A 25,872-nucleotide genomic window follows, 5' to 3' on the forward strand; every position below is an offset into this window, starting at 1 on the left:
GGTCGGCCCCGGTGGAGTTTGTCGGTTTCCGGTCCCGCCTGAGGTGCTGCGGCCTGGGTTGGGGTCAGCCCCGCTGCCTTGTCCCTGGAGAGGAGTGGGCGTGGGGAGGGAACGCCCCTGAGATCTTGCCCGGGGCAGGCGGGCGCAAGGAATGCCTGGAGGCTCTGGGCGGCGGCCCTGGCCTCCTTGAGCGCCCCCCAGGCCGGGCTGTGGATGCGAAGGCCCCAGTGAGTCCCTGGCAGGTGTTGGGCTTGTGCTGGACTGGAAGAGACGTTGAGGGGGAGCTTGCGTGTAGCCAGTGCCTGGGCCCGCCGTTTCCGTGCGGGTGTTGGTGGAGCGTGGCAGGGGATTTGCCCGAGCTGGGGGTGTCTTTTCCTGGTCGTGGCTTAGGACTGGGTGCGGTGGCAGGGGCAGGCTGTGTGCGGGGCCAGGAGGGGAGAGGAGGGGCCCGGGTCAGGGGTGGGGGCCTGGAGCAGGGAGGCGGGAGGCGGGAGGCGGGCAGCAGGCTGGAGTTGGGGGAGGCGGGCGGGGGTCAGGGGGTGCGCGCCCAGGGCGAGCAGGGGCGGTGGGCCGTGAGTGCGCACGTGTTGGTGTTGGGCGCGCGTGTGACGGGAGGGGCGGGGCGGGGCGGGCTGTGTGCGGGCGCGGGGAGGTGGGGCGGGCCGGGAGCAGGCGTGCGGGGTGGGAGCGGGGTGTACGCCGGCCTGAAAAGGGCCGGGCGAGGCAGGGCTGGCGCCTACGGCCATACCACCCTGAACACGCCCGATCTCGTCTGATCTCGGAAGCTAAGCAGGATTGGGCCCGGTTAGTACCTGGATGGGAGACCGCCTGGGAATACCGGGTGCTGTAGGCTTTTGCAACTGTTGCGCGCATCCTGGCCAGCCCTTCTTTCTTGGTCCCTGGCCGGGGGCCCGGGTTGCCCGGCGCGTGTGCTGCAGGCTCCCCACCCCAGCCCTGGAGCACGGGGCAGGGGCAGGGGAGCCCTTGCCCGAGGCGCGTGGGCCTGTGTGGAGGGGAGCAGGCGGGGGAGCTTGGGGGAGTGCTGCGCCCCCAGCCCGTGGGGGCGGGCCTGGCGCTGGTGCTGGTGCTGGTGCCGGGCGGGCTGGGGGTGCCGAGGCGGCAGCGTGCGAGCCCAAGCACATCACAATTGCCCTTTACCGTCTGGGGCCGTAGGTGCGCCTTGCCCAGGCTCCTGCGTCGCCCCGTGGCAGGGAGCGGACGCTGAAGGGCCGAGGGGCCTGCGGAGAAGCAGGGGGGGGTTCCGCTGCCGCTCTCTCCCCTGCCGCCGGCAGCGGCGAAGGTCTCGGCCGTTGTCCTTGGGAGGCTGCGCGCCTATCTGCCGCGCCGAATGGCCGCCGGCGGCCCTTTCCAGCGAGAATCCGAGCGAGCCCTTTGTGAGCCCGGCTGAGTGGTCAGGTTGCGCGGCGTGTGGTGGCAGGACGTTCCGCGCGTGAGCGTCACGGCACGGCCTGGGGTAAAAGAGCTGCCTGGGGGCCGTTTGCAACTTCCCAGCTGCGGGGTTCACGCCATGAGCCCTGGCCCGTGTCTCGTGCGAGACGGGAAATGGGGAATCCCCACCGAGTCCTCTCTTTGCCGCTCGCTCGGGAGTTTGGAAACCCTCAGCACGTCCCGCCTCCGGCGTCTCTTTTCTGGAGGGAAAAGGCCTGGCCTCGGGAGCCTCTCCTCCCGCGGGGGACCCTCCGTGCCGCTCCTCCGCCCGGCTGCCCTTCTCTGTGCCCGCTCCGTGTGTGCCGCGGGAGGTGTGGGGGCCGGAGCGGGGCCCAGCTTGCCAGGCGTGGACGCAGCGTGGATGCAGGAGGGGGCGCCGTGGTCCTTTCGGTCGCCAGATCCTTGCGCAGGTGGCCCCGGTCCGCCTTGGCCGTGACCCCGGGGCGCATTTTTCTGTGGCCGGCACTTCTGGCCAGCTCGCTACTCGCCCCCTTTCCCAGGTCCCGTTCGCCTCTGTTAGAGAGCACGGGGTCCGGCACGGGCCCCTGGCGCACCCCGCCGCTTGCTTCTCTCTGTCCTGATAAGGGCCCGTTTCCGCTCCCTCCCAGCTTCCGATCCGCAAGTGGACGTTCCCGCCACTCCCCGGACTGCCTGGCATAGTGACGAGCCCCGGGTGGGGGACCTTGTCGGAGGCTTGGCGGAAGGAAGCGGGAGACGGCCGTTGGCAAGCGGGCCGCCCCGATCCACCTGCTGAATGACACTCTCCGAGCACTCCAGGCGGCCGGCGAGGCGCGGTTTCCCTGGGGCAGAGCCGCGTTGCTTGCTCCCCGGCAGTCGGTGTTCAGGCAGGCGCCGAGCGGTTCTGTATTGGACGCCTGTTTCTCCCGGTTTGCCGGGAGCAGAAGATAGGCCGCCTGGCCCGTGGTGCCCTGCATCCCCTCTGGAGCCTGTGCTCGGGTGCTGGCAGCCCACCAGGGCTCGGGGACCCGGGCGGTTTTCGGCGGGGGCTTGCGTGCTGCGGTTAGGAGCGCGGCCGTTTCCGGTCGGAGCTGCTCCAGGGCCCGGGGCCGAACGCCAGTGCTGGCTACAAATGTCCAACTCGGGATCCTTAAAATTCTAGTTTATTAGGCGGATTGAAACACTGTAATGAGTTAAATCATAAACCTTGGGGCTGGTCCCCCCGCACGCACGCACGCACGCACGCACGCACGCACGCACGCACACACACAGTAGCAAGCTACAGAGTCAGGTATACCTATCCTAGAAGCGCTGGAGTCTGCCGTCGATGGCCAGTCGAGCCTTCTTTCAGCGTGGTGTTATCCTCCAGAAGGGGGTCGCCGGCTGGTCCTTCTGGCTGGACAGGTGTGGTCAAGTTGGAGATGAAGAGGGCGCCCCTGAGGGTCACTTTTCACTGCCTTTTCTCTGTCCTTGGCAGACTTTGGTGACTCCCCAGTTTTCAGGTTTGCCCAATACAGGGGTCATTGACTCTCGTGGGACTTTCCCCTCCCCCCCCCCCGCTCGGTGGCTACTGGATGGCATCTGTCAGCCCCAGGGGTCGTGCGCATGAACGTGCAGGTTTGGGAGTCCGTTGATGAATTTGGAATAGGGCTCTGGGAGCGGTCGCTCTGGAGATATTCAGCCCCAAAGTTGTTCCCCGGCGTGGATTAACTGAGGCCAGGGCTTCTGGCCCTTGATCAGTGACGTTTAGAGATTTCCCGGTTGTTACATTGCGTTGTATTGAATTTTTCCGTTGGTTGATCTGCAGCTCCCAGGTGTTAATTTCTGTCTGCTACTATGTTACACATTCAATCATGTTACACATTCAATCACGGATTGACTGGCTCTTTCAGGGGCCAGCCTGATACAGGGAAGGGCAGTTTGATTCCTGCCCTTGTTAACATTGTTACAATGTATAACTTACTTATGAAACTAAACACATTCAGTGGAAAGTTGAAAGGTGAGGAGTCTAAAAGATAAGCTACAAATGCCATGGCACACAAATAGATAAAACTACCAAAATACAAGGGGAGATACAAAATGCACACACACAACTTTGAAAACACAATTCCTCATCTTAAAGTGAAAGAGAGAGGAAGGAAGAAAAGGTAGAAAAAGGGAAACATATCCAAAGAGGGGAGAGCAAATGCAGGCAAGAGGAAAAGGGGGCTTTCTGCCACACCAGCAGGTGCCGGTGGTCGGCCCCGGTGGAGTTTGTCGGTTTCCGGTCCCGCCTGAGGTGCTGCGGCCTGGGTTGGGGTCAGCCCCGCTGCCTTGTCCCTGGAGAGGAGTGGGCGTGGGGAGGGAACGCCCCTGAGATCTTGCCCGGGGCAGGCGGGCGCAAGGAATGCCTGGAGGCTCTGGGCGGCGGCCCTGGCCTCCTTGAGCGCCCCCCAGGCCGGGCTGTGGATGCGAAGGCCCCAGTGAGTCCCTGGCAGGTGTTGGGCTTGTGCTGGACTGGAAGAGACGTTGAGGGGGAGCTTGCGTGTAGCCAGTGCCTGGGCCCGCCGTTTCCGTGCGGGTGTTGGTGGAGCGTGGCAGGGGATTTGCCCGAGCTGGGGGTGTCTTTTCCTGGTCGTGGCTTAGGACTGGGTGCGGTGGCAGGGGCAGGCTGTGTGCGGGGCCAGGAGGGGAGAGGAGGGGCCCGGGTCAGGGGTGGGGGCCTGGAGCAGGGAGGCGGGAGGCGGGCAGCAGGCTGGAGTTGGGGGAGGCGGGCGGGGGTCAGGGGGTGCGCGCCCAGGGCGAGCAGGGGCGGTGGGCCGTGAGTGCGCACGTGTTGGTGTTGGGCGCGCGTGTGACGGGAGGGGCGGGGCGGGGCGGGCTGTGTGCGGGCGCGGGGAGGTGGGGCGGGCCGGGAGCAGGCGTGCGGGGTGGGAGCGGGGTGTACGCCGGCCTGAAAAGGGCCGGGCGAGGCAGGGCTGGCGCCTACGGCCATACCACCCTGAACACGCCCGATCTCGTCTGATCTCGGAAGCTAAGCAGGGTTGGGCCCGGTTAGTACCTGGATGGGAGACCGCCTGGGAATACCGGGTGCTGTAGGCTTTTGCAACTGTTGCGCGCATCCTGGCCAGCCCTTCTTTCTTGGTCCCTGGCCGGGGGCCCGGGTTGCCCGGCGCGTGCTGCAGGCTCCCCGCCCCAGCCCTGGAGCACCGGGCAGGGGCAGGGGCAGGGGCAGGGGAGCCCTTGCCCGAGGCGCGTGGGCCTGTGTGGAGGGGAGCAGGCGGGGGAGCTTGGGGGAGTGCTGCGCCCCCAGCCCGTGGGGGCGGGCCTGGCGCTGGTGCTGGTGCTGGTGCCGGGCGGGCTGGGGGTGCCGAGGCGGCAGCGTGCGAGCCCAAGCGCATCACAATTGCCCTTTACCGTCTGGGGCCGTAGGTGCGCCTTGCCCAGGCTCCTGCGTCGCCCCGTGGCAGGGAGCGGACGCTGAAGGGCCGAGGGGCCTGCGGAGAAGCAGGGGGGGGTTCCGCTGCCGCTCTCTCCCCTGCCGCCGGCAGCGGCGAAGGTCTCGGCCGTTGTCCTTGGGAGGCTGCGCGCCTATCTGCCGCGCCGAATGGCCGCCGGCGGCCCTTTCCAGCGAGAATCCGAGCGAGCCCTTTGTGAGCCCGGCTGAGTGGTCAGGTTGCGCGGCGTGTGGTGGCAGGAGGTTCCGCGCGTGAGCGTCACGGCACGGCCTGGGGTAAAAGAGCTGCCTGGGGGCCGTTTGCAACTTCCCAGCTGCGGGGTTCACGCCATGAGCCCTGGCCCGTGTCTCGTGCGAGACGGGAAATGGGGAATCCCCACCGAGTCCTCTCTTTGCCGCTCGCTCGGGAGTTTGGAAACCCTCAGCACGTCCTGCCTCCGGCGTCTCTTTTCTGGAGGGAAAAGGCCTGGCCTCGGGAGCCTCTCCTCCCGCGGGGGACCCTCCGTGCCGCTCCTCCGCCCGGCTGCCCTTCTCTGTGCCCGCTCCGTGTGTGCCGCGGGAGGTGTGGGGGCCGGAGCGGGGCCCAGCTTGCCAGGCGTGGACGCAGCGTGGATGCAGGAGGGGGCGCCGTGGTCCTTTCGGTTGCCAGATCCTTGCGCAGGTGGCCCCGGTCCGCCTTGGCCGTGACCCCGGGGCGCATTTTTCTGTGGCCGGCACTTCTGGCCAGCTCGCTACTCGCCCCCTTTCCCAGGTCCCGTTCGCCTCTGTTAGAGAGCACGGGGTCCGGCACGGGCCCCTGGCGCACCCCGCCGCTTGCTTCTCTCTGTCCTGATAAGGGCCCGTTTCCGCTCCCTCCCAGCTTCCGATCCGCAAGTGGACGTTCCCGCCACTCCCCGGACTGCCTGGCATAGTGACGAGCCCCGGGTGGGGGACCTTGTCGGAGGCTTGGCGGAAGGAAGCGGGAGACGGCCGTTGGCAAGCGGGCCGCCCCGATCCACCTGCTGAATGACACTCTCCGAGCACTCCAGGCGGCCGGCGAGGCGCGGTTTCCCTGGGGCAGAGCCGCGTTGCTTGCTCCCCGGCAGTCGGTGTTCAGGCAGGCGCCGAGCGGTTCTGTATTGGACGCCTGTTTCTCCCGGTTTGCCGGGAGCAGAAGATAGGCCGCCTGGCCCGTGGTGCCCTGCATCCCCTCTGGAGCCTGTGCTCGGGTGCTGGCAGCCCACCAGGGCTCGGGGACCCGGGCGGTTTTCGGCGGGGGCTTGCGTGCTGCGGTTAGGAGCGCGGCCGTTTCCGGTCGGAGCTGCTCCAGGGCCCGGGGCCGAACGCCAGTGCTGGCTACAAATGTCCAACTCGGGATCCTTAAAATTCTAGTTTATTAGGCGGATTGAAACACTGTAATGAGTTAAATCATAAACCTTGGGGCTGGTCCCCCCGCACGCACGCACGCACGCACGCACGCACACACACAGTAGCAAGCTACAGAGTCAGGTATACCTATCCTAGAAGCGCTGGAGTCTGCCGTCGATGGCCAGTCGAGCCTTCTTTCAGCGTGGTGTTATCCTCCAGAAGGGGGTCGCCGGCTGGTCCTTCTGGCTGGACAGGTGTGGTCAAGTTGGAGATGAAGAGGGCGCCCCTGAGGGTCACTTTTCACTGCCTTTTCTCTGTCCTTGGCAGACTTTGGTGACTCCCCAGTTTTCAGGTTTGCCCAATCCAGGGGTCATTGACTCTCGTGGGACTTTCCCCTCCCCCCCCCCGCTCGGTGGCTACTGGATGGCATCTGTCAGCCCCAGGGGTCGTGCGCATGAACGTGCAGGTTTGGGAGTCCGTTGATGAATTTGGAATAGGGCTCTGGGAGCGGTCGCTCTGGAGATATTCAGCCCCAAAGTTGTTCCCCGGCGTGGATTAACTGAGGCCAGGGCTTCTGGCCCTTGATCAGTGACGTTTAGAGATTTCCCGGTTGTTACATTGCGTTGTATTGAATTTTTCCGTTGGTTGATCTGCAGCTCCCAGGTGTTAATTTCTGTCTGCTACTATGTTACACATTCAATCATGTTACACATTCAATCACGGATTGACTGGCTCTTTCAGGGGCCAGCCTGATACAGGGAAGGGCAGTTTGATTCCTGCCCTTGTTAACATTGTTACAATGTATAACTTACTTATGAAACTAAACACATTCAGTGGAAAGTTGAAAGGTGAGGAGTCTAAAAGATAAGCTACAAATGCCATGGCACACAAATAGATAAAACTACCAAAATACAAGGGGAGATACAAAATGCACACACACAACTTTGAAAACACAATTCCTCATCTTAAAGTGAAAGAGAGAGGAAGGAAGAAAAGGTAGAAAAAGGGAAACATATCCAAAGAGGGGAGAGCAAATGCAGGCAAGAGGAAAAGGGGGCTTTCTGCCACACCAGCAGGTGCCGGTGGTCGGCCCCGGTGGAGTTTGTCGGTTTCCGGTCCCGCCTGAGGTGCTGCGGCCTGGGTTGGGGTCAGCCCCGCTGCCTTGTCCCTGGAGAGGAGTGGGCGTGGGGAGGGAACGCCCCTGAGATCTTGCCCGGGGCAGGCGGGCGCAAGGAATGCCTGGAGGCTCTGGGCGGCGGCCCTGGCCTCCTTGAGCGCCCCCCAGGCCGGGCTGTGGATGCGAAGGCCCCAGTGAGTCCCTGGCAGGTGTTGGGCTTGTGCTGGACTGGAAGAGACGTTGAGGGGGAGCTTGCGTGTAGCCAGTGCCTGGGCCCGCCGTTTCCGTGCGGGTGTTGGTGGAGCGTGGCAGGGGATTTGCCCGAGCTGGGGGTGTCTTTTCCTGGTCGTGGCTTAGGACTGGGTGCGGTGGCAGGGGCAGGCTGTGTGCGGGGCCAGGAGGGGAGAGGAGGGGCCCGGGTCAGGGGTGGGGGCCTGGAGCAGGGAGGCGGGAGGCGGGCAGCAGGCTGGAGTTGGGGGAGGCGGGCGGGGGTCAGGGGGTGCGCGCCCAGGGCGAGCAGGGGCGGTGGGCCGTGAGTGCGCACGTGTTGGTGTTGGGCGCGCGTGTGACGGGAGGGGCGGGGCGGGGCGGGCTGTGTGCGGGCGCGGGGAGGTGGGGCGGGCCGGGAGCAGGCGTGCGGGGTGGGAGCGGGGTGTACGCCGGCCTGAAAAGGGCCGGGCGAGGCAGGGCTGGCGCCTACGGCCATACCACCCTGAACACGCCCGATCTCGTCTGATCTCGGAAGCTAAGCAGGGTTGGGCCCGGTTAGTACCTGGATGGGAGACCGCCTGGGAATACCGGGTGCTGTAGGCTTTTGCAACTGTTGCGCGCATCCTGGCCAGCCCTTCTTTCTTGGTCCCTGGCCGGGGGCCCGGGTTGCCCGGCGCGTGCTGCAGGCTCCCCGCCCCAGCCCTGGAGCACCGGGCAGGGGCAGGGGCAGGGGCAGGGGAGCCCTTGCCCGAGGCGCGTGGGCCTGTGTGGAGGGGAGCAGGCGGGGGAGCTTGGGGGAGTGCTGCGCCCCCAGCCCGTGGGGGCGGGCCTGGCGCTGGTGCTGGTGCTGGTGCCGGGCGGGCTGGGGGTGCCGAGGCGGCAGCGTGCGAGCCCAAGCACATCACAATTGCCCTTTACCGTCTGGGGCCGTAGGTGCGCCTTGCCCAGGCTCCTGCGTCGCCCCGTGGCAGGGAGCGGACGCTGAAGGGCCGAGGGGCCTGCGGAGAAGCAGGGGGGGGTTCCGCTGCCGCTCTCTCCCCTGCCGCCGGCAGCGGCGAAGGTCTCGGCCGTTGTCCTTGGGAGGCTGCGCGCCTATCTGCCGCGCCGAATGGCCGCCGGCGGCCCTTTCCAGCGAGAATCCGAGCGAGCCCTTTGTGAGCCCGGCTGAGTGGTCAGGTTGCGCGGCGTGTGGTGGCAGGAGGTTCCGCGCGTGAGCGTCACGGCACGGCCTGGGGTAAAAGAGCTGCCTGGGGGCCGTTTGCAACTTCCCAGCTGCGGGGTTCACGCCATGAGCCCTGGCCCGTGTCTCGTGCGAGACGGGAAATGGGGAATCCCCACCGAGTCCTCTCTTTGCCGCTCGCTCGGGAGTTTGGAAACCCTCAGCACGTCCCGCCTCCGGCGTCTCTTTTCTGGAGGGAAAAGGCCTGGCCTCGGGAGCCTCTCCTCCCGCGGGGGACCCTCCGTGCCGCTCCTCCGCCCGGCTGCCCTTCTCTGTGCCCGCTCCGTGTGTGCCGCGGGAGGTGTGGGGGCCGGAGCGGGGCCCAGCTTGCCAGGCGTGGACGCAGCGTGGATGCAGGAGGGGGCGCCGTGGTCCTTTCGGTTGCCAGATCCTTGCGCAGGTGGCCCCGGTCCGCCTTGGCCGTGACCCCGGGGCGCATTTTTCTGTGGCCGGCACTTCTGGCCAGCTCGCTACTCGCCCCCTTTCCCAGGTCCCGTTCGCCTCTGTTAGAGAGCACGGGGTCCGGCACGGGCCCCTGGCGCACCCCGCCGCTTGCTTCTCTCTGTCCTGATAAGGGCCCGTTTCCGCTCCCTCCCAGCTTCCGATCCGCAAGTGGACGTTCCCGCCACTCCCCGGACTGCCTGGCATAGTGACGAGCCCCGGGTGGGGGACCTTGTCGGAGGCTTGGCGGAAGGAAGCGGGAGACGGCCGTTGGCAAGCGGGCCGCCCCGATCCACCTGCTGAATGACACTCTCCGAGCACTCCAGGCGGCCGGCGAGGCGCGGTTTCCCTGGGGCAGAGCCGCGTTGCTTGCTCCCCGGCAGTCGGTGTTCAGGCAGGCGCCGAGCGGTTCTGTATTGGACGCCTGTTTCTCCCGGTTTGCCGGGAGCAGAAGATAGGCCGCCTGGCCCGTGGTGCCCTGCATCCCCTCTGGAGCCTGTGCTCGGGTGCTGGCAGCCCACCAGGGCTCGGGGACCCGGGCGGTTTTCGGCGGGGGCTTGCGTGCTGCGGTTAGGAGCGCGGCCGTTTCCGGTCGGAGCTGCTCCAGGGCCCGGGGCCGAACGCCAGTGCTGGCTACAAATGTCCAACTCGGGATCCTTAAAATTCTAGTTTATTAGGCGGATTGAAACACTGTAATGAGTTAAATCATAAACCTTGGGGCTGGTCCCCCCGCACGCACGCACGCACGCACGCACGCACGCACACACACAGTAGCAAGCTACAGAGTCAGGTATACCTATCCTAGAAGCGCTGGAGTCTGCCGTCGATGGCCAGTCGAGCCTTCTTTCAGCGTGGTGTTATCCTCCAGAAGGGGGTCGCCGGCTGGTCCTTCTGGCTGGACAGGTGTGGTCAAGTTGGAGATGAAGAGGGCGCCCCTGAGGGTCACTTTTCACTGCCTTTTCTCTGTCCTTGGCAGACTTTGGTGACTCCCCAGTTTTCAGGTTTGCCCAATACAGGGGTCATTGACTCTCGTGGGACTTTCCCCTCCCCCCCCCCCGCTCGGTGGCTACTGGATGGCATCTGTCAGCCCCAGGGGTTGTGCGCATGAACGTGCAGGTTTGGGAGTCCGTTGATGAATTTGGAATAGGGCTCTGGGAGCGGTCGCTCTGGAGATATTCAGCCCCAAAGTTGTTCCCCGGCGTGGATTAACTGAGGCCAGGGCTTCTGGCCCTTGATCAGTGACGTTTAGAGATTTCCCGGTTGTTACATTGCGTTGTATTGAATTTTTCCGTTGGTTGATCTGCAGCTCCCAGGTGTTAATTTCTGTCTGCTACTATGTTACACATTCAATCATGTTACACATTCAATCACGGATTGACTGGCTCTTTCAGGGGCCAGCCTGATACAGGGAAGGGCAGTTTGATTCCTGCCCTTGTTAACATTGTTACAATGTATAACTTACTTATGAAACTAAACACATTCAGTGGAAAGTTGAAAGGTGAGGAGTCTAAAAGATAAGCTACAAATGCCATGGCACACAAATAGATAAAACTACCAAAATACAAGGGGAGATACAAAATGCACACACACAACTTTGAAAACACAATTCCTCATCTTAAAGTGAAAGAGAGAGGAAGGAAGAAAAGGTAGAAAAAGGGAAACATATCCAAAGAGGGGAGAGCAAATGCAGGCAAGAGGAAAAGGGGGCTTTCTGCCACACCAGCAGGTGCCGGTGGTCGGCCCCGGTGGAGTTTGTCGGTTTCCGGTCCCGCCTGAGGTGCTGCGGCCTGGGTTGGGGTCAGCCCCGCTGCCTTGTCCCTGGAGAGGAGTGGGCGTGGGGAGGGAACGCCCCTGAGATCTTGCCCGGGGCAGGCGGGCGCAAGGAATGCCTGGAGGCTCTGGGCGGCGGCCCTGGCCTCCTTGAGCGCCCCCCAGGCCGGGCTGTGGATGCGAAGGCCCCAGTGAGTCCCTGGCAGGTGTTGGGCTTGTGCTGGACTGGAAGAGACGTTGAGGGGGAGCTTGCGTGTAGCCAGTGCCTGGGCCCGCCGTTTCCGTGCGGGTGTTGGTGGAGCGTGGCAGGGGATTTGCCCGAGCTGGGGGTGTCTTTTCCTGGTCGTGGCTTAGGACTGGGTGCGGTGGCAGGGGCAGGCTGTGTGCGGGGCCAGGAGGGGAGAGGAGGGGCCCGGGTCAGGGGTGGGGGCCTGGAGCAGGGAGGCGGGAGGCGGGCAGCAGGCTGGAGTTGGGGGAGGCGGGCGGGGGTCAGGGGGTGCGCGCCCAGGGCGAGCAGGGGCGGTGGGCCGTGAGTGCGCACGTGTTGGTGTTGGGCGCGCGTGTGACGGGAGGGGCGGGGCGGGGCGGGCTGTGTGCGGGCGCGGGGAGGTGGGGCAGGCCGGGAGCAGGCGTGCGGGGTGGGAGCGGGGTGTACGCCGGCCTGAAAAGGGCCGGGCGAGGCAGGGCTGGCGCCTACGGCCATACCACCCTGAACACGCCCGATCTCGTCTGATCTCGGAAGCTAAGCAGGGTTGGGCCCGGTTAGTACCTGGATGGGAGACCGCCTGGGAATACCGGGTGCTGTAGGCTTTTGCAACTGTTGCGCGCATCCTGGCCAGCCCTTCTTTCTTGGTCCCTGGCCGGGGGCCCGGGTTGCCCGGCGCGTGCTGCAGGCTCCCCGCCCCAGCCCTGGAGCACCGGGCAGGGGCAGGGGCAGGGGCAGGGGCAGGGGAGCCCTTGCCCGAGGCGCGTGGGCCTGTGTGGAGGGGAGCAGGCGGGGGAGCTTGGGGGAGTGCTGCGCCCCCAGCCCGTGGGGGCGGGCCTGGCGCTGGTGCTGGTGCTGGTGCCGGGCGGGCTGGGGGTGCCGAGGCGGCAGCGTGCGAGCCCAAGCACATCACAATTGCCCTTTACCGTCTGGGGCCGTAGGTGCGCCTTGCCCAGGCTCCTGCGTCGCCCCGTGGCAGGGAGCGGACGCTGAAGGGCCGAGGGGCCTGCGGAGAAGCAGGGGGGGGTTCCGCTGCCGCTCTCTCCCCTGCCGCCGGCAGCGGCGAAGGTCTCGGCCGTTGTCCTTGGGAGGCTGCGCGCCTATCTGCCGCGCCGAATGGCCGCCGGCGGCCCTTTCCAGCGAGAATCCGAGCGAGCCCTTTGTGAGCCCGGCTGAGTGGTCAGGTTGCGCGGCGTGTGGTGGCAGGAGGTTCCGCGCGTGAGCGTCACGGCACGGCCTGGGGTAAAAGAGCTGCCTGGGGGCCGTTTGCAACTTCCCAGCTGCGGGGTTCACGCCATGAGCCCTGGCCCGTGTCTCGTGCGAGACGGGAAATGGGGAATCCCCACCGAGTCCTCTCTTTGCCGCTCGCTCGGGAGTTTGGAAACCCTCAGCACGTCCCGCCTCCGGCGTCTCTTTTCTGGAGGGAAAAGGCCTGGCCTCGGGAGCCTCTCCTCCCGCGGGGGACCCTCCGTGCCGCTCCTCCGCCCGGCTGCCCTTCTCTGTGCCCGCTCCGTGTGTGCCGCGGGAGGTGTGGGGGCCGGAGCGGGGCCCAGCTTGCCAGGCGTGGACGCAGCGTGGATGCAGGAGGGGGCGCCGTGGTCCTTTCGGTTGCCAGATCCTTGCGCAGGTGGCCCCGGTCCGCCTTGGCCGTGACCCCGGGGCGCATTTTTCTGTGGCCGGCACTTCTGGCCAGCTCGCTACTCGCCCCCTTTCCCAGGTCCCGTTCGCCTCTGTTAGAGAGCACGGGGTCCGGCACGGGCCCCTGGCGCACCCCGCCGCTTGCTTCTCTCTGTCCTGATAAGGGCCCGTTTCCGCTCCCTCCCAGCTTCCGATCCGCAAGTGGACGTTCCCGCCACTCCCCGGACTGCCTGGCATAGTGACGAGCCCCGGGTGGGGGACCTTGTCGGAGGCTTGGCGGAAGGAAGCGGGAGACGGCCGTTGGCAAGCGGGCCGCCCCGATCCACCTGCTGAATGACACTCTCCGAGCACTCCAGGCGGCCGGCGAGGCGCGGTTTCCCTGGGGCAGAGCCGCGTTGCTTGCTCCCCGGCAGTCGGTGTTCAGGCAGGCGCCGAGCGGTTCTGTATTGGACGCCTGTTTCTCCCGGTTTGCCGGGAGCAGAAGATAGGCCGCCTGGCCCGTGGTGCCCTGCATCCCCTCTGGAGCCTGTGCTCGGGTGCTGGCAGCCCACCAGGGCTCGGGGACCCGGGCGGTTTTCGGCGGGGGCTTGCGTGCTGCGGTTAGGAGCGCGGCCGTTTCCGGTCGGAGCTGCTCCAGGGCCCGGGGCCGAACGCCAGTGCTGGCTACAAATGTCCAACTCGGGATCCTTAAAATTCTAGTTTATTAGGCGGATTGAAACACTGTAATGAGTTAAATCATAAACCTTGGGGCTGGTCCCCCCGCACGCACGCACGCACGCACGCACGCACGCACACACACAGTAGCAAGCTACAGAGTCAGGTATACCTATCCTAGAAGCGCTGGAGTCTGCCGTCGATGGCCAGTCGAGCCTTCTTTCAGCGTGGTGTTATCCTCCAGAAGGGGGTCGCCGGCTGGTCCTTCTGGCTGGACAGGTGTGGTCAAGTTGGAGATGAAGAGGGCGCCCCTGAGGGTCACTTTTCACTGCCTTTTCTCTGTCCTTGGCAGACTTTGGTGACTCCCCAGTTTTCAGGTTTGCCCAATACAGGGGTCATTGACTCTCGTGGGACTTTCCCCTCCCCCCCCCCCGCTCGGTGGCTACTGGATGGCATCTGTCAGCCCCAGGGGTCGTGCGCATGAACGTGCAGGTTTGGGAGTCCGTTGATGAATTTGGAATAGGGCTCTGGGAGCGGTCGCTCTGGAGATATTCAGCCCCAAAGTTGTTCCCCGGCGTGGATTAACTGAGGCCAGGGCTTCTGGCCCTTGATCAGTGACGTTTAGAGATTTCCCGGTTGTTACATTGCGTTGTATTGAATTTTTCCGTTGGTTGATCTGCAGCTCCCAGGTGTTAATTTCTGTCTGCTACTATGTTACACATTCAATCATGTTACACATTCAATCACGGATTGACTGGCTCTTTCAGGGGCCAGCCTGATACAGGGAAGGGCAGTTTGATTCCTGCCCTTGTTAACATTGTTACAATGTATAACTTACTTATGAAACTAAACACATTCAGTGGAAAGTTGAAAGGTGAGGAGTCTAAAAGATAAGCTACAAATGCCATGGCACACAAATAGATAAAACTACCAAAATACAAGGGGAGATACAAAATGCACACACACAACTTTGAAAACACAATTCCTCATCTTAAAGTGAAAGAGAGAGGAAGGAAGAAAAGGTAGAAAAAGGGAAACATATCCAAAGAGGGGAGAGCAAATGCAGGCAAGAGGAAAAGGGGGCTTTCTGCCACACCAGCAGGTGCCGGTGGTCGGCCCCGGTGGAGTTTGTCGGTTTCCGGTCCCGCCTGAGGTGCTGCGGCCTGGGTTGGGGTCAGCCCCGCTGCCTTGTCCCTGGAGAGGAGTGGGCGTGGGGAGGGAACGCCCCTGAGATCTTGCCCGGGGCAGGCGGGCGCAAGGAATGCCTGGAGGCTCTGGGCGGCGGCCCTGGCCTCCTTGAGCGCCCCCCAGGCCGGGCTGTGGATGCGAAGGCCCCAGTGAGTCCCTGGCAGGTGTTGGGCTTGTGCTGGACTGGAAGAGACGTTGAGGGGGAGCTTGCGTGTAGCCAGTGCCTGGGCCCGCCGTTTCCGTGCGGGTGTTGGTGGAGCGTGGCAGGGGATTTGCCCGAGCTGGGGGTGTCTTTTCCTGGTCGTGGCTTAGGACTGGGTGCGGTGGCAGGGGCAGGCTGTGTGCGGGGCCAGGAGGGGAGAGGAGGGGCCCGGGTCAGGGGTGGGGGCCTGGAGCAGGGAGGCGGGAGGCGGGCAGCAGGCTGGAGTTGGGGGAGGCGGGCGGGGGTCAGGGGGTGCGCGCCCAGGGCGAGCAGGGGCGGTGGGCCGTGAGTGCGCACGTGTTGGTGTTGGGCGCGCGTGTGACGGGAGGGGCGGGGCGGGGCGGGCTGTGTGCGGGCGCGGGGAGGTGGGGCAGGCCGGGAGCAGGCGTGCGGGGTGGGAGCGGGGTGTACGCCGGCCTGAAAAGGGCCGGGCGAGGCAGGGCTGGCGCCTACGGCCATACCACCCTGAACACGCCCGATCTCGTCTGATCTCGGAAGCTAAGCAGGGTTGGGCCCGGTTAGTACCTGGATGGGAGACCGCCTGGGAATACCGGGTGCTGTAGGCTTTTGCAACTGTTGCGCGCATCCTGGCCAGCCCTTCTTTCTTGGTCCCTGGCCGGGGGCCCGGGTTGCCCGGCGCGTGCTGCAGGCTCCCCGCCCCAGCCCTGGAGCACCGGGCAGGGGCAGGGGCAGGGGCAGGGGCAGGGGAGCCCTTGCCCGAGGCGCGTGGGCCTGTGTGGAGGGGAGCAGGCGGGGGAGCTTGGGGGAGTGCTGCGCCCCCAGCCCGTGGGGGCGGGCCTGGCGCTGGTGCTGGTGCTGGTGCCGGGCGGGCTGGGGGTGCCGAGGCGGCAGCGTGCGAGCCCAAGCACATCACAATTGCCCTTTACCGTCTGGGGCCGTAGGTGCGCCTTGCCCAGGCTCCTGCGTCGCCCCGTGGCAGGGAGCGGACGCTGAAGGGCCGAGGGGCCTGCGGAGAAGCAGGGGGGGGTTCCGCTGCCGCTCTCTCCCCTGCCGCCGGCAGCGGCGAAGGTCTCGGCCGTTGTCCTTGGGAGGCTGCGCGCCTATCTGCCGCGCCGAATGGCCGCCGGCGGCCCTTTCCAGCGAGAATCCGAGCGAGCCCTTTGTGAGCCCGGCTGAGTGGTCAGGTTGCGCGGCGTGTGGTGGCAGGAGGTTCCGCGCGTGAGCGTCACGGCACGGCCTGGGGTAAAAGAGCTGCCTGGGGGCCGTTTGCAACTTCCCAGCTGCGGGGTTCACGCCATGAGCCCTGGCCCGTGTCTCGTGCGAGACGGGAAATGGGGAATCCCCACCGAGTCCTCTCTTTGCCGCTCGCTCGGGAGTTTGGAAACCCTCAGCACGTCCCGCCTCCGGCGTCTCTTTTCTGGAGGGAAAAGGCCTGGCCTCGGGAGCCTCTCCTCCCGCGGGGGACCCTCCGTGCCGCTCCTCCGCCCGGCTGCCCTTCTCTGTGCCCGCTCCGTGTGTGCCGCGGGAGGTGTGGGGGCCGGAGCGGGGCCCAGCTTGCCAGGCGTGGACGCAGCGTGGATGCAGGAGGGGGCGCCGTGGTCCTTTCGGTTGCCAGATCCTTGCGCAGGTGGCCCCGGTCCGCCTTGGCCGTGACCCCGGGGCGCATTTTTCTGTGGCCGGCACTTCTGGCCAGCTCGCTACTCGCCCCCTTTCCCAGGTCCCGTTCGCCTCTGTTAGAGAGCACGGGGTCCGGCACGGGCCCCTGGCGCACCCCGCCGCTTGCTTCTCTCTGTCCTGATAAGGGCCCGTTTCCGCTCCCTCCCAGCTTCCGATCCGCAAGTGGACGTTCCCGCCACTCCCCGGACTGCCTGGCATAGTGACGAGCCCCGGGTGGGGGACCTTGTCGGAGGCTTGGCGGAAGGAAGCGGGAGACGGCCGTTGGCAAGCGGGCCGCCCCGATCCACCTGCTGAATGACACTCTCCGAGCACTCCAGGCGGCCGGCGAGGCGCGGTTTCCCTGGGGCAGAGCCGCGTTGCTTGCTCCCCGGCAGTCGGTGTTCAGGCAGGCGCCGAGCGGTTCTGTATTGGACGCCTGTTTCTCCCGGTTTGCCGGGAGCAGAAGATAGGCCGCCTGGCCCGTGGTGCCCTGCATCCCCTCTGGAGCCTGTGCTCGGGTGCTGGCAGCCCACCAGGGCTCGGGGACCCGGGCGGTTTTCGGCGGGGGCTTGCGTGCTGCGGTTAGGAGCGCGGCCGTTTCCGGTCGGAGCTGCTCCAGGGCCCGGGGCCGAACGCCAGTGCTGGCTACAAATGTCCAACTCGGGATCCTTAAAATTCTAGTTTATTAGGCGGATTGAAACACTGTAATGAGTTAAATCATAAACCTTGGGGCTGGTCCCCCCGCACGCACGCACGCACGCACGCACGCACGCACGCACACACACAGTAGCAAGCTACAGAGTCAGGTATACCTATCCTAGAAGCGCTGGAGTCTGCCGTCGATGGCCAGTCGAGCCTTCTTTCAGCGTGGTGTTATCCTCCAGAAGGGGGTCGCCGGCTGGTCCTTCTGGCTGGACAGGTGTGGTCAAGTTGGAGATGAAGAGGGCGCCCCTGAGGGTCACTTTTCACTGCCTTTTCTCTGTCCTTGGCAGACTTTGGTGACTCCCCAGTTTTCAGGTTTGCCCAATCCAGGGGTCATTGACTCTCGTGGGACTTTCCCCTCCCCCCCCCCCGCTCGGTGGCTACTGGATGGCATCTGTCAGCCCCAGGGGTCGTGCGCATGAACGTGCAGGTTTGGGAGTCCGTTGATGAATTTGGAATAGGGCTCTGGGAGCGGTCGCTCTGGAGATATTCAGCCCCAAAGTTGTTCCCCGGCGTGGATTAACTGAGGCCAGGGCTTCTGGCCCTTGATCAGTGACGTTTAGAGATTTCCCGGTTGTTACATTGCGTTGTATTGAATTTTTCCGTTGGTTGATCTGCAGCTCCCAGGTGTTAATTTCTGTCTGCTACTATGTTACACATTCAATCATGTTACACATTCAATCACGGATTGACTGGCTCTTTCAGGGGCCAGCCTGATACAGGGAAGGGCAGTTTGATTCCTGCCCTTGTTAACATTGTTACAATGTATAACTTACTTATGAAACTAAACACATTCAGTGGAAAGTTGAAAGGTGAGGAGTCTAAAAGATAAGCTACAAATGCCATGGCACACAAATAGATAAAACTACCAAAATACAAGGGGAGATACAAAATGCACACACACAACTTTGAAAACACAATTCCTCATCTTAAAGTGAAAGAGAGAGGAAGGAAGAAAAGGTAGAAAAAGGGAAACATATCCAAAGAGGGGAGAGCAAATGCAGGCAAGAGGAAAAGGGGGCTTTCTGCCACACCAGCAGGTGCCGGTGGTCGGCCCCGGTGGAGTTTGTCGGTTTCCGGTCCCGCCTGAGGTGCTGCGGCCTGGGTTGGGGTCAGCCCCGCTGCCTTGTCCCTGGAGAGGAGTGGGCGTGGGGAGGGAACGCCCCTGAGATCTTGCCCGGGGCAGGCGGGCGCAAGGAATGCCTGGAGGCTCTGGGCGGCGGCCCTGGCCTCCTTGAGCGCCCCCCAGGCCGGGCTGTGGATGCGAAGGCCCCAGTGAGTCCCTGGCAGGTGTTGGGCTTGTGCTGGACTGGAAGAGACGTTGAGGGGGAGCTTGCGTGTAGCCAGTGCCTGGGCCCGCCGTTTCCGTGCGGGTGTTGGTGGAGCGTGGCAGGGGATTTGCCCGAGCTGGGGGTGTCTTTTCCTGGTCGTGGCTTAGGACTGGGTGCGGTGGCAGGGGCAGGCTGTGTGCGGGGCCAGGAGGGGAGAGGAGGGGCCCGGGTCAGGGGTGGGGGCCTGGAGCAGGGAGGCGGGAGGCGGGCAGCAGGCTGGAGTTGGGGGAGGCGGGCGGGGGTCAGGGGGTGCGCGCCCAGGGCGAGCAGGGGCGGTGGGCCGTGAGTGCGCACGTGTTGGTGTTGGGCGCGCGTGTGACGGGAGGGGCGGGGCGGGGCGGGCTGTGTGCGGGCGCGGGGAGGTGGGGCGGGCCGGGAGCAGGCGTGCGGGGTGGGAGCGGGGTGTACGCCGGCCTGAAAAGGGCCGGGCGAGGCAGGGCTGGCGCCTACGGCCATACCACCCTGAACACGCCCGATCTCGTCTGATCTCGGAAGCTAAGCAGGGTTGGGCCCGGTTAGTACCTGGATGGGAGACCGCCTGGGAATACCGGGTGCTGTAGGCTTTTGCAACTGTTGCGCGCATCCTGGCCAGCCCTTCTTTCTTGGTCCCTGGCCGGGGGCCCGGGTTGCCCGGCGCGTGTGCTGCAGGCTCCCCGCCCCAGCCCTGGAGCACCGGGCAGGGGCAGGGGCAGGGGAGCCCTTGCCCGAGGCGCGTGGGCCTGTGTGGAGGGGAGCAGGCGGGGGAGCTTGGGGGAGTGCTGCGCCCCCAGCCCGTGGGGGCGGGCCTGGCGCTGGTGCTGGTGCTGGTGCCGGGCGGGCTGGGGGTGCCGAGGCGGCAGCGTGCGAGCCCAAGCACATCACAATTGCCCTTTACCGTCTGGGGCCGTAGGTGCGCCTTGCCCAGGCTCCTGCGTCGCCCCGTGGCAGGGAGCGGACGCTGAAGGGCCGAGGGGCCTGCGGAGAAGCAGGGGGGGGTTCCGCTGCCGCTCTCTCCCCTGCCGCCGGCAGCGGCGAAGGTCTCGGCCGTTGTCCTTGGGAGGCTGCGCGCCTATCTGCCGCGCCGAATGGCCGCCGGCGGCCCTTTCCAGCGAGAATCCGAGCGAGCCCTTTGTGAGCCCGGCTGAGTGGTCAGGTTGCGCGGCGTGTGGTGGCAGGAGGTTCCGCGCGTGAGCGTCACGGCACGGCCTGGGGTAAAAGAGCTGCCTGGGGGCCGTTTGCAACTTCCCAGCTGCGGGGTTCACGCCATGAGCCCTGGCCCGTGTCTCGTGCGAGACGGGAAATGGGGAATCCCCACCGAGTCCTCTCTTTGCCGCTCGCTCGGGAGTTTGGAAACCCTCAGCACGTCCCGCCTCCGGCGTCTCTTTTCTGGAGGGAAAAGGCCTGGCCTCGGGAGCCTCTCCTCCCGCGGGGGACCCTCCGTGCCGCTCCTCCGCCCGGCTGCCCTTCTCTGTGCCCGCTCCGTGTGTGCCGCGGGAGGTGTGGGGGCCGGAGCGGGGCCCAGCTTGCCAGGCGTGGACGCAGCGTGGATGCAGGAGGGGGCGCCGTGGTCCTTTCGGTTGCCAGATCCTTGCGCAGGTGGCCCCGGTCCGCCTTGGCCGTGACCCCGGGGCGCATTTTTCTGTGGCCGGCACTTCTGGCCAGCTCGCTACTCGCCCCCTTTCCCAGGTCCCGTTCGCCTCTGTTAGAGAGCACGGGGTCCGGCACGGGCCCCTGGCGCACCCCGCCGCTTGCTTCTCTCTGTCCTGATAAGGGCCCGTTTCCGCTCCCTCCCAGCTTCCGATCCGCAAGTGGACGTTCCCGCCACTCCCCGGACTGCCTGGCATAGTGACGAGCCCCGGGTGGGGGACCTTGTCGGAGGCTTGGCGGAAGGAAGCGGGAGACGGCCGTTGGCAAGCGGGCCGCCCCGATCCACCTGCTGAATGACACTCTCCGAGCACTCCAGGCGGCCGGCGAGGCGCGGTTTCCCTGGGGCAGAGCCGCGTTGCTTGCTCCCCGGCAGTCGGTGTTCAGGCAGGCGCCGAGCGGTTCTGTATTGGACGCCTGTTTCTCCCGGTTTGCCGGGAGCAGAAGATAGGCCGCCTGGCCCGTGGTGCCCTGCATCCCCTCTGGAGCCTGTGCTCGGGTGCTGGCAGCCCACCAGGGCTCGGGGACCCGGGCGGTTTTCGGCGGGGGCTTGCGTGCTGCGGTTAGGAGCGCGGCCGTTTCCGGTCGGAGCTGCTCCAGGGCCCGGGGCCGAACGCCAGTGCTGGCTACAAATGTCCAACTCGGGATCCTTAAAATTCTAGTTTATTAGGCGGATTGAAACACTGTAATGAGTTAAATCATAAACCTTGGGGCTGGTCCCCCCGCACGCACGCACGCACGCACGCACGCACGCACGCACACAGTAGCAAGCTACAGAGTCAGGTATACCTATCCTAGAAGCGCTGGAGTCTGCCGTCGATGGCCAGTCGAGCCTTCTTTCAGCGTGGTGTTATCCTCCAGAAGGGGGTCGCCGGCTGGTCCTTCTGGCTGGACAGGTGTGGTCAAGTTGGAGATGAAGAGGGCGCCCCTGAGGGTCACTTTTCACTGCCTTTTCTCTGTCCTTGGCAGACTTTGGTGACTCCCCAGTTTTCAGGTTTGCCCAATCCAGGGGTCATTGACTCTCGTGGGACTTTCCCCTCCCCCCCCCCGCTCGGTGGCTACTGGATGGCATCTGTCAGCCCCAGGGGTCGTGCGCATGAACGTGCAGGTTTGGGAGTCCGTTGATGAATTTGGAATAGGGCTCTGGGAGCGGTCGCTCTGGAGATATTCAGCCCCAAAGTTGTTCCCCGGCGTGGATTAACTGAGGCCAGGGCTTCTGGCCCTTGATCAGTGACGTTTAGAGATTTCCCGGTTGTTACATTGCGTTGTATTGAATTTTTCCGTTGGTTGATCTGCAGCTCCCAGGTGTTAATTTCTGTCTGCTACTATGTTACACATTCAATCATGTTACACATTCAATCACGGATTGACTGGCTCTTTCAGGGGCCAGCCTGATACAGGGAAGGGCAGTTTGATTCCTGCCCTTGTTAACATTGTTACAATGTATAACTTACTTATGAAACTAAACACATTCAGTGGAAAGTTGAAAGGTGAGGAGTCTAAAAGATAAGCTACAAATGCCATGGCACACAAATAGATAAAACTACCAAAATACAAGGGGAGATACAAAATGCACACACACAACTTTGAAAACACAATTCCTCATCTTAAAGTGAAAGAGAGAGGAAGGAAGAAAAGGTAGAAAAAGGGAAACATATCCAAAGAGGGGAGAGCAAATGCAGGCAAGAGGAAAAGGGGGCTTTCTGCCACACCAGCAGGTGCCGGTGGTCGGCCCCGGTGGAGTTTGTCGGTTTCCGGTCCCGCCTGAGGTGCTGCGGCCTGGGTTGGGGTCAGCCCCGCTGCCTTGTCCCTGGAGAGGAGTGGGCGTGGGGAGGGAACGCCCCTGAGATCTTGCCCGGGGCAGGCGGGCGCAAGGAATGCCTGGAGGCTCTGGGCGGCGGCCCTGGCCTCCTTGAGCGCCCCCCAGGCCGGGCTGTGGATGCGAAGGCCCCAGTGAGTCCCTGGCAGGTGTTGGGCTTGTGCTGGACTGGAAGAGACGTTGAGGGGGAGCTTGCGTGTAGCCAGTGCCTGGGCCCGCCGTTTCCGTGCGGGTGTTGGTGGAGCGTGGCAGGGGATTTGCCCGAGCTGGGGGTGTCTTTTCCTGGTCGTGGCTTAGGACTGGGTGCGGTGGCAGGGGCAGGCTGTGTGCGGGGCCAGGAGGGGAGAGGAGGGGCCCGGGTCAGGGGTGGGGGCCTGGAGCAGGGAGGCGGGAGGCGGGCAGCAGGCTGGAGTTGGGGGAGGCGGGCGGGGGTCAGGGGGTGCGCGCCCAGGGCGAGCAGGGGCGGTGGGCCGTGAGTGCGCACGTGTTGGTGTTGGGCGCGCGTGTGACGGGAGGGGCGGGGCGGGGCGGGCTGTGTGCGGGCGCGGGGAGGTGGGGCGGGCCGGGAGCAGGCGTGCGGGGTGGGAGCGGGGTGTACGCCGGCCTGAAAAGGGCCGGGCGAGGCAGGGCTGGCGCCTACGGCCATACCACCCTGAACACGCCCGATCTCGTCTGATCTCGGAAGCTAAGCAGGGTTGGGCCCGGTTAGTACCTGGATGGGAGACCGCCTGGGAATACCGGGTGCTGTAGGCTTTTGCAACTGTTGCGCGCATCCTGGCCAGCCCTTCTTTCTTGGTCCCTGGCCGGGGGCCCGGGTTGCCCGGCGCGTGCTGCAGGCTCCCCGCCCCAGCCCTGGAGCACCGGGCAGGGGCAGGGGCAGGGGCAGGGGAGCCCTTGCCCGAGGCGCGTGGGCCTGTGTGGAGGGGAGCAGGCGGGGGAGCTTGGGGGAGTGCTGCGCCCCCAGCCCGTGGGGGCGGGCCTGGCGCTGGTGCTGGTGCTGGTGCCGGGCGGGCTGGGGGTGCCGAGGCGGCAGCGTGCGAGCCCAAGCACATCACAATTGCCCTTTACCGTCTGGGGCCGTAGGTGCGCCTTGCCCAGGCTCCTGCGTCGCCCCGTGGCAGGGAGCGGACGCTGAAGGGCCGAGGGGCCTGCGGAGAAGCAGGGGGGGTTCCGCTGCCGCTCTCTCCCCTGCCGCCGGCAGCGGCGAAGGTCTCGGCCGTTGTCCTTGGGAGGCTGCGCGCCTATCTGCCGCGCCGAATGGCCGCCGGCGGCCCTTTCCAGCGAGAATCCGAGCGAGCCCTTTGTGAGCCCGGCTGAGTGGTCAGGTTGCGCGGCGTGTGGTGGCAGGACGTTCCGCGCGTGAGCGTCACGGCACGGCCTGGGGTAAAAGAGCTGCCTGGGGGCCGTTTGCAACTTCCCAGCTGCGGGGTTCACGCCATGAGCCCTGGCCCGTGTCTCGTGCGAGACGGGAAATGGGGAATCCCCACCGAGTCCTCTCTTTGCCGCTCGCTCGGGAGTTTGGAAACCCTCAGCACGTCCCGCCTCCGGCGTCTCTTTTCTGGAGGGAAAAGGCCTGGCCTCGGGAGCCTCTCCTCCCGCGGGGGACCCTCCGTGCCGCTCCTCCGCCCGGCTGCCCTTCTCTGTGCCCGCTCCGTGTGTGCCGCGGGAGGTGTGGGGGCCGGAGCGGGGCCCAGCTTGCCAGGCGTGGACGCAGCGTGGATGCAGGAGGGGGCGCCGTGGTCCTTTCGGTTGCCAGATCCTTGCGCAGGTGGCCCCGGTCCGCCTTGGCCGTGACCCCGGGGCGCATTTTTCTGTGGCCGGCACTTCTGGCCAGCTCGCTACTCGCCCCCTTTCCCAGGTCCCGTTCGCCTCTGTTAGAGAGCACGGGGTCCGGCACGGGCCCCTGGCGCACCCCGCCGCTTGCTTCTCTCTGTCCTGATAAGGGCCCGTTTCCGCTCCCTCCCAGCTTCCGATCCGCAAGTGGACGTTCCCGCCACTCCCCGGACTGCCTGGCATAGTGACGAGCCCCGGGTGGGGGACCTTGTCGGAGGCTTGGCGGAAGGAAGCGGGAGACGGCCGTTGGCAAGCGGGCCGCCCCGATCCACCTGCTGAATGACACTCTCCGAGCACTCCAGGCGGCCGGCGAGGCGCGGTTTCCCTGGGGCAGAGCCGCGTTGCTTGCTCCCCGGCAGTCGGTGTTCAGGCAGGCGCCGAGCGGTTCTGTATTGGACGCCTGTTTCTCCCGGTTTGCCGGGAGCAGAAGATAGGCCGCCTGGCCCGTGGTGCCCTGCATCCCCTCTGGAGCCTGTGCTCGGGTGCTGGCAGCCCACCAGGGCTCGGGGACCCGGGCGGTTTTCGGCGGGGGCTTGCGTGCTGCGGTTAGGAGCGCGGCCGTTTCCGGTCGGAGCTGCTCCAGGGCCCGGGGCCGAACGCCAGTGCTGGCTACAAATGTCCAACTCGGGATCCTTAAAATTCTAGTTTATTAGGCGGATTGAAACACTGTAATGAGTTAAATCATAAACCTTGGGGCTGGTCCCCCCGCACGCACGCACGCACGCACGCACGCACGCACACACACAGTAGCAAGCTACAGAGTCAGGTATACCTATCCTAGAAGCGCTGGAGTCTGCCGTCGATGGCCAGTCGAGCCTTCTTTCAGCGTGGTGTTATCCTCCAGAAGGGGGTCGCCGGCTGGTCCTTCTGGCTGGACAGGTGTGGTCAAGTTGGAGATGAAGAGGGCGCCCCTGAGGGTCACTTTTCACTGCCTTTTCTCTGTCCTTGGCAGACTTTGGTGACTCCCCAGTTTTCAGGTTTGCCCAATCCAGGGGTCATTGACTCTCGTGGGACTTTCCCCTCCCCCCCCCCCGCTCGGTGGCTACTGGATGGCATCTGTCAGCCCCAGGGGTCGTGCGCATGAACGTGCAGGTTTGGGAGTCCGTTGATGAATTTGGAATAGGGCTCTGGGAGCGGTCGCTCTGGAGATATTCAGCCCCAAAGTTGTTCCCCGGCGTGGATTAACTGAGGCCAGGGCTTCTGGCCCTTGATCAGTGACGTTTAGAGATTTCCCGGTTGTTACATTGCGTTGTATTGAATTTTTCCGTTGGTTGATCTGCAGCTCCCAGGTGTTAATTTCTGTCTGCTACTATGTTACACATTCAATCATGTTACACATTCAATCACGGATTGACTGGCTCTTTCAGGGGCCAGCCTGATACAGGGAAGGGCAGTTTGATTCCTGCCCTTGTTAACATTGTTACAATGTATAACTTACTTATGAAACTAAACACATTCAGTGGAAAGTTGAAAGGTGAGGAGTCTAAAAGATAAGCTACAAATGCCATGGCACACAAATAGATAAAACTACCAAAATACAAGGGGAGATACAAAATGCACACACACAACTTTGAAAACACAATTCCTCATCTTAAAGTGAAAGAGAGAGGAAGGAAGAAAAGGTAGAAAAAGGGAAACATATCCAAAGAGGGGAGAGCAAATGCAGGCAAGAGGAAAAGGGGGCTTTCTGCCACACCAGCAGGTGCCGGTGGTCGGCCCCGGTGGAGTTTGTCGGTTTCCGGTCCCGCCTGAGGTGCTGCGGCCTGGGTTGGGGTCAGCCCCGCTGCCTTGTCCCTGGAGAGGAGTGGGCGTGGGGAGGGAACGCCCCTGAGATCTTGCCCGGGGCAGGCGGGCGCAAGGAATGCCTGGAGGCTCTGGGCGGCGGCCCTGGCCTCCTTGAGCGCCCCCCAGGCCGGGCTGTGGATGCGAAGGCCCCAGTGAGTCCCTGGCAGGTGTTGGGCTTGTGCTGGACTGGAAGAGACGTTGAGGGGGAGCTTGCGTGTAGCCAGTGCCTGGGCCCGCCGTTTCCGTGCGGGTGTTGGTGGAGCGTGGCAGGGGATTTGCCCGAGCTGGGGGTGTCTTTTCCTGGTCGTGGCTTAGGACTGGGTGCGGT

General features: G+C 64.7%; 1 protein-coding gene and 7 non-coding genes across 8 annotated transcripts; 7 read left to right on the forward strand and 1 right to left on the reverse strand.

Annotated features, from left to right (window-relative positions):
* The first annotated feature begins 734 nt into the window (after positions 1-734).
* On the forward strand, positions 735-853 carry LOC132251981 (5S ribosomal RNA). Its single transcript, XR_009463726.1, has one exon. It is a non-coding gene; the product is annotated as a 5S ribosomal RNA (ribosomal RNA).
* A 3,516-nt stretch (positions 854-4,369) lies between these two features.
* Positions 4,370-4,488, forward strand: LOC132251940 (5S ribosomal RNA). The gene has a single exon (XR_009463685.1). It is a non-coding gene; the product is annotated as a 5S ribosomal RNA (ribosomal RNA).
* A 776-nt stretch (positions 4,489-5,264) lies between these two features.
* Positions 5,265-6,213, reverse strand: LOC132251920 (uncharacterized). The gene has a single exon (XM_059731853.1). It carries the CDS (start codon positions 6,027-6,029, stop codon positions 5,265-5,267), a length of 765 nt encoding a protein of 254 aa, XP_059587836.1. The 5' UTR covers positions 6,030-6,213.
* Positions 6,214-8,001: 1,788 nt separating this feature from the next.
* Positions 8,002-8,120, forward strand: LOC132251968 (5S ribosomal RNA). The gene has a single exon (XR_009463713.1). It is a non-coding gene; the product is annotated as a 5S ribosomal RNA (ribosomal RNA).
* Positions 8,121-11,638: 3,518 nt separating this feature from the next.
* LOC132251979 (5S ribosomal RNA) lies at positions 11,639-11,757 on the forward strand. The gene has a single exon (XR_009463724.1). It is a non-coding gene; the product is annotated as a 5S ribosomal RNA (ribosomal RNA).
* Positions 11,758-15,281: 3,524 nt separating this feature from the next.
* LOC132251986 (5S ribosomal RNA) lies at positions 15,282-15,400 on the forward strand. Its single transcript, XR_009463728.1, has one exon. It is a non-coding gene; the product is annotated as a 5S ribosomal RNA (ribosomal RNA).
* Positions 15,401-18,928: 3,528 nt separating this feature from the next.
* LOC132251997 (5S ribosomal RNA) lies at positions 18,929-19,047 on the forward strand. Its single transcript, XR_009463733.1, has one exon. It is a non-coding gene; the product is annotated as a 5S ribosomal RNA (ribosomal RNA).
* Positions 19,048-22,560: 3,513 nt separating this feature from the next.
* On the forward strand, positions 22,561-22,679 carry LOC132251946 (5S ribosomal RNA). The gene has a single exon (XR_009463691.1). It is a non-coding gene; the product is annotated as a 5S ribosomal RNA (ribosomal RNA).
* The last annotated feature ends 3,193 nt before the right edge of the window (positions 22,680-25,872 follow it).

The sequence above is a fragment of the Alligator mississippiensis genome, chromosome 7 (assembly GCF_030867095.1).
Source record: "Alligator mississippiensis isolate rAllMis1 chromosome 7, rAllMis1, whole genome shotgun sequence".
Taxonomy (NCBI): domain Eukaryota; kingdom Metazoa; phylum Chordata; order Crocodylia; family Alligatoridae; genus Alligator; species Alligator mississippiensis.

What these genes read in the sequence shown, in the direction of transcription:
- LOC132251920 (XM_059731853.1), bottom strand. Translation starts at nt 6,029, where the DNA reads ATGCAGGGCACCACGGGCCAGGCGGCCTATCTTCTGCTCCCGGCAAAC.